General features: G+C 35.5%; 1 protein-coding gene across 7 annotated transcripts in view; it reads right to left on the bottom strand.

The window, feature by feature from the left end:
- Window positions 1–2,545: 2,545 nt before the first annotated feature.
- BICRAL (BICRA like chromatin remodeling complex associated protein) overlaps window positions 2,546–6,877 on the bottom strand; it is a 76,242-nt gene continuing 71,910 nt past the window's right edge. For all 7 annotated transcript variants that reach the window (XM_075064361.1, XM_075064360.1, XM_075064359.1 and 4 more), the window contains exon 12: window positions 2,546–6,363. In XM_075064361.1, coding sequence (XP_074920462.1) covers window positions 5,561–6,363 — 803 coding nt within the window. In that variant the 3' untranslated portion in view covers window positions 2,546–5,560. The remainder of the gene's footprint in view (window positions 6,364–6,877) is intronic.

Here is a 6,877-nt window from a genome sequence, read left to right as displayed (position 1 = left end):
GAGCTCTCAAAAATCTGGCCATGGTAATTTGCCTAACATCATATACTGTGTCAGCATTCCAGCCTAAAATAAAAAATAGGCATCCTGATTTGACTACAAACCAACATTCCCCACAAGCAGAAAGATTTGTGATATGCATATGATTTCACTGATGGCAAATTACAGACTTTGCTTAATTTAAAGGAACTGATCCTCAACTGGTATAAAATGTCATAGTTCCATGGACTTATACGGGCGATGTGACAATTTACACTAGCTAAGGATCTGCCCAAAAATGGTGCACTCTCTTCTTTTAGCCACATAAAGATTTGAGTTACAAAACGAATGGTGGAATGTCACAATTCAGGCTAATAATCTGCAAGAGTAATGATACTGACCTAAACTACACCCAGGGTACAGGGTCAGGATAAAAATAAAAGGGTTACATCAACCTATGCAACACATGTGAATCTAATAAGCAGATTTCTTTTCCAAATGGAAAGATTTAACATGTGCTTAACAAATGAGAAGACTTGACATATGATGCACAAAATTTTATTGTGAAAAAAACTAGCTCCAGAAAAAGGCAATGAGTGTGCCCTTCAAATTCTATAGTTTATTATTATTAATAAAGGAAAACTATTCGATCAGTCAGGTTAATAAAAAAACTCTTTCTCCAGCCCAGCAAAGACTGTTTTTTGAGCCAACTGAAAACTGGAGTTTGCACTCCACAGTGGCAATCCATACAACCAATTAGCCAGCACAATTGTTGCTGCAATTTCGTAGTCCTCTAGTCTCAATCCAGTGCACGGATTTGTTGCATAAAGACTAGATGGTTTTTAGCACGAGAATTTGGGGACCAAAGGAAACAAAAATTATAGTGGATTCACAAATCAAATAATAATAAAGAAAATTAAAATATAAGGATATTATTTGGAGGCTAGATGCTGTTGATTTTTGCACATTGTACCTCATAGTTGCTGAAGTTGGGATGTTCTACAGAACATGTTACTATGATTTTGCTGATGGCTTCCTGTAAAACTGTTTTTGTTTTCTGCCCCTGTCTAGGGCCTGGTCTGAGAACTGCAAGGAAGGCTGAGAACCATTCTAAAGGAAAAACACCAAAATTTATAAAGAGGAAATATTTTCAGAAGATGAAAGGCAGATTTTGTAACAATTTGAAACTCACTTACATGCCTCCTGCTGTACTCCAGGTTTATTCTGACAACCTTTTCTTTTTAGAAATTCAGACATAGCTGTGAGCCTGTGTGTTCCCTAAATAACTTATTCATACAATTATACAAGATAATGTTTTTGGAAATTCTGCATCCAAACCAAAGCTGGAATCTATATGCCAAACACCATGATTGAAAATCCTAAGGTATCTATTTTTTTAATAAGTCTACTAGAGTTTTCTCATCCTTGCAGAAAAACCAGAGCACAATTCCATCCTGATCACAGTGAAAGGGTACTTTAAAGTGAAGAAAGCTGTGTAGTAACCTATACCTCACAGATGTTGGATGTCTGGGAAGCTTTCTTGATGATTCTATCCCCAAACACAATGCTTAGCCATACTATTTTATAAAAGGATGCAAACAACATATAACGAAGTCATAAAGCCATCTTCATTTTGTTACAGGATGAATCCAGGTGAAAAGCATCATGTAACTAGGCTTTATTCTTTGCCTTGTTGTCACAAATTAGAATAGATTATCATATAGATCAGGAAGATTCTACCTCTGATTTCCTTTTGATATCCACCTTAACATTCTATGACATTTTCAATTCATGTGATTTGAAAATACTCACTATCTTCCCTGGATCAGGCCCTCGTCTTTATGCCTTCCTATGAATGTTTACTTTATTCAGGCTCCAAGACGAAGCATTTTGTTGGAACAAGGCCTTAGGATTCAATTCTGTCTTCTGCCAGGCCCAACCATAGTGGCAAGGAGGCACACCACCCAAGTGGAAAAAGGTATTGTATTACTGAAAACCATGTTTTCTGCGTGCTGTGAGGGAAGGGTGAGTCATCCAGGGGCAGAGTGAGGTGACATGCTCCCTCCAAGGCTACTAGTACAGATAACTCCCCTCTCCTGCATTCCTTAGTCCTAGGAAGTAGTTTATGCCTCTATCATGTGAAGAGGAGGAGGAGATGGGGAAAGGCTACCTGTACCCTTTCCCATGTATAGCACACCCAGGCACGGGAGAGATGATTTTGTCCTTAATACCATATTGTTCCTTCTTTCAGCCACCGTATCACTAAAACAGGACTTCTGCGATAATGTAACAAGGCATAGCCAACTTGAGCACTTTGAGAGAAGAGATTAAAACTAAACAATGTTTTTATGCTACCACATGACCTGTTGCTTATTAGCATATCTTCAAAAAATTACATGCATAGCATGAAAAGGCTGTTCTATTAAGTATATTAGTTTATGATACAGTTGCATTATAAAAAAGTATAGTAAATCAGCCTGTTCTGCAACCATATTACTTGAAACTGAAAACAACCCTCTTTTTGGAAATGTACTTATTCATCTTGGTTAAATCAAGACAATCACAGATATACTTTTTTCCCAAATCTTTGGCTGTATTGCAATGGTTGTTTCAATCTGTAATCTCCAACTAAACATTTCCTATCCATGGATTAACAATATATTTACCAACGTGTGTCTTTTAACAGTATTTATCCAACATAACAAAATAAACTGCAATTTGTTATACTTTTTTTACAAAACATTTTATAAATATTTTTACAAAATGTATACAAAGCAATTTCAAGTGAGACATACTATACAAATGAAGGTATTTAAGCAAATAAAGTCCATACCACATTGACAATAAGTGACACGTCCTCTTTAAGTGAAGTCAGTCTGTAAGGCCACCCTAATCTAAGAGATAAATTATGCTAAACTCTTCAAAGTTAAAATATTTTTTTGTAATTGCCAGTTTAAAATTTATTTTAACCTTAGGCAGTATTCAAGAACATTGGAAATCATTATACTGATCCAGCAAAGCATTTTAGCATGTGCTTAAAATCAGGCATGTGTTAAAGTATTTCACTGGATCAGATTCCAATTCACACTTTATTAAAACAACATTTCATATATAAGATTATTTTGTTTGCTGCATTACCAAGTACAAATATTCCTAAAATAGAATTCAAATTAATGAATAACAGAACGCTAATGATCCAACAGTAAGTTTGCTGGCCTTTGCTCAATGGATTCCTGACATAAGATGTTCGGACAAACCTTTGTCTGACCTAATCAACAATGATAAAAAACATATCTTAATCTTTATTTGTCATTATCTATAATTTACTGCCCAGGAAAATAAATTTACATAGTGGACACAACATTTTGGTATTTAGGTTATGTATTTGCTGTACAGATGTTTGAAAGCTAATATGCTGTTTGAGATGGTACCAAGAGTGACAGGATCCATAAATGTGCATCTTTTTCTCATAAAATGAAAATTAAACTAATTTACATTGCTGATACAACTTACAGCCTTCCTTTCTAGACTGCTCATACTCGCTGAAATTAAATGAATTATAAGATACATAATCCTCAGGATACACAGCCATCATTATCTTTATGAAATTTCAAAGACAATTGGCAAAGACTATACTGTCAGTCTCATTAACTAGAAATAGCTAATTGCCTGAGAGTCTCCTGTAATGATGCCCAGCTAGAAATTTAAAACTGGCAATACCATGTTATTATTTTAAATGTTCTACATGACATTTGGGAATGTTGGATTTTGACAAATTTGTACTTTAAAATTGGCACAAATTTTTTAAAATGGCAATTAATAATGTACAAAATATTTATATTTCCATTCACATTGAAGGGGAACTGAACCTTAATTATATGTTAACTATTGTTATCTTTCTCAGGTAGACTAGATTTGGTTTTTCTATGTTATCACATAGTGGACTGCAGCTCAACAAAATGAGGTGTATTATAATTTCATGCTGTCAAAAGCCCAAGGGCCAAATTCTGCTCTCTTTTACACTGGTGCAAACTCCCTGATGTAAATGATAGCAAAACCTGGCCTTTTGTTTTCTTTCCTGGCAGTTCTGGCAATCTGACTGACAACCACAGTTTGTCACAATGAGTCTGTAGATTATGATAATGGCAATCAGCAAGTTTTGAAACATGGCTGTTTATTTTTGAGACCAACAGGGAGGAAGACAGAAGGAAAGAGACACAGAGAGCATGCCTTAGAAACCACAACAGCTCTACCCTTCTGAGCAGACATACATGCTAGATTCATCGTGATAATGGCAGAACACTTATGTGCACAACACCACTAATGACCATGGCAAACTATTAAAAAAGAAGCATGGGCCATAAAAGGGAAAATGTCACATATTAAAAATAAATAAATAAAATAAGCTTCTATTCTCGTCAACATGAACACCAGCCAAATATAAACCACACAGGGGTTTCCTTTGGCTCCAAAATGTGAATTAATAATTGTACAAGTTTAGATATGTTTTAACAATGGGATAGCTGATTAACTTTGGTCTGTACATATTTTGGTAGTTATGACTGCTGCTGTGGATGACTAATATTCTCTGACAGCAAGAAGCAGAAACAAACAACAACACTGGCCTTTAAATTTCTCAGATTAAGGCTAATGTCCCCTCAAAGTATAAACTATTAATTTAATAACACAGTTTTCAAATAAAAGTGCTTTTGACACTTGGTCTTAAAAAAAAAACAGCATTTATACCACTTCAGAAAGACTTAGGTTGACTATATCCAATTATAAAAAGCAAAACCTTCTCCTCAAGAGTTAACATATATATGTATTCATATATATAAATTCATGGCTCTATCATGACCTCCTCCCGTACGCTTTGCCACTTACTGGCATCTGTTCTTCTTTCCTTAGTCGACCATATATTATTTCACATCATACTGTTGTGACTAACATTATACAGTATCATTCCACAGACTAAATTCACCCACTACAGATATACTCGTACTACTTTCTGTTCAGTGACAACAGAAAAGCACTTGAAATACGAAGCCCTATAAACGTACCAATGATATCCTTCCAACTTAAAATCCTAGAGCAGATGGATTCATTAATAAATCAGATAGACAATCATTTCTGAATAAAGGTACAATGGGTATTTAACCACGAGGTTTTCCTGGAAAGAAACTAAAATCTAGTGATTTATGGAAGGGGGAAAATTGTTGCTTCCATTTGTCTTTTTAAAGTTTTCTTGAATAAATCTGTCTTTTCATATGACTGTGATTGTCAGTATATTACCTTATTACCGAGGGCCTAGTGAACTGCAATCTCATTAAATTGCAGTGTTAAACAATTACCATAAGCACTATCATTATAATACTTGAAATGTGTAGGCCCCAACAGACTGCATTCTAACAAGGATTAACTTTACTGGATATCTCACTGTAATCACAATGAGTATTGCTCTCAAACACAGAACAGAATCTAGTTTAGAAAGATTAACCTTTGACATATGTCAGGCTGTACTTGTGGTGTCATTCACATTCGCTTCTACTAAGAGAAACATAACTCATCCATGGTACTGTGACTATTAACACTCTAAGATACTATTTACAGCTGCTTCTAAAATAGAGTCCGTTTCTACAACACCTTCACTGTGATCTGGAATAAATTTTTCCAGGCAGTTTTCTTGTGAAGCAATTGGTGAAAAGTTTGGAAAGTCTAATTCTACAGAGCCACTACCAGTAGCCTCACTTTGTGGCTGTCTCCCAGTTTTTTTCAGTTCCAAAATGTTTTTGAATGTAGTTTCTAAACTCTTACTGAGGAGTAAATCCTGTTGTGGTTCACCCGAGCCTTTCATGCTGTCAGGATGTAAAACCTCATTCTTTGGAAAGCTCCTCTGAGTTTTGTCTTGGAGGGAGGAGTTATTACATATTACCTCTGAGTGAGATTCAACTGTATTCCTTGACATTTTATGCGTACCATGATTAGCTCTTGACAAGATTTTTGACAGGTCTTCAGAACTTGAAGAATTTTCACTGGCCTTGGCAAGTTCTTTACCAGCCAATTTCTGTTCAGACACAGCCATGTATTGACTGTCAGGAGAACAGCTAGCCTTCTCAAACTTTAAAGCTTTAGTGAGGCTTTCCGTTTTTTTAGTAGAAATTTTTCCTTCTAGTTGTGTCATAATGTTGTTAGGCACTAAATGAAGTTTGTCATGATTTGTAGACTCTGCTGTGCTGGATTTTGATCGGTCTCTGGTTTGGATCTTGGTAGTCTGACTGTTAGAAGTCAAAGTTTTACTACACTGATGATCACTTTCACTGGACTGTGCTTCATCAGCAGTTTCATCAAATTGTTTAGAGGAACAACAAAAATCAGCCAGATAACCATCTGAAAATTAAAAATAAACATTTTAGTTTGGAATTATTAAATACCAAAGACAGTAAAATGTAAAGAAGTGCTAAGTAGAACAAGCATTCTTAAGTGACTGAGCATTAAAACCCACGAATAAACAGAAGTTATTTGCTCACATTGCCCTCTCTTGTTTGAAAATGCCTCTATTATTCACTGCCCATTTGTTGGACTACAGTACCTACTCAGAGCCTAAAGTCTTTATTGACTGTCACAAAAACATTTGTGGCAACCCAGAATTCAACTCAGCAGACAGTCCATTCATAAGTTGACAGCACTCAAGGAAAGTGACTTCTGCAACTGTCAGCATTTAAGAATGTTACTTCAATGGAATCATAAACATATGGTTAAATATTATGTTAGATCAGGGCCTAATACCTCAGATTTTGATCTAGTTAACCAGTGGGCAAATTAAGTATAGTGCACTGTACTCCCAGATAAAGCCAGACACAAGCTGGACAAATTATGTCTCATGGGAAGTTTGAGTGTCTGG

The sequence above is a fragment of the Chelonoidis abingdonii genome, chromosome 3 (genome assembly GCF_003597395.2).
Source record: "Chelonoidis abingdonii isolate Lonesome George chromosome 3, CheloAbing_2.0, whole genome shotgun sequence".
Classification (NCBI taxonomy): domain Eukaryota; kingdom Metazoa; phylum Chordata; order Testudines; family Testudinidae; genus Chelonoidis; species Chelonoidis abingdonii.
The sequence above is the reverse complement of the archived record's forward strand: the minus strand, read 5'-3'. Positions and strand labels throughout refer to the sequence as shown.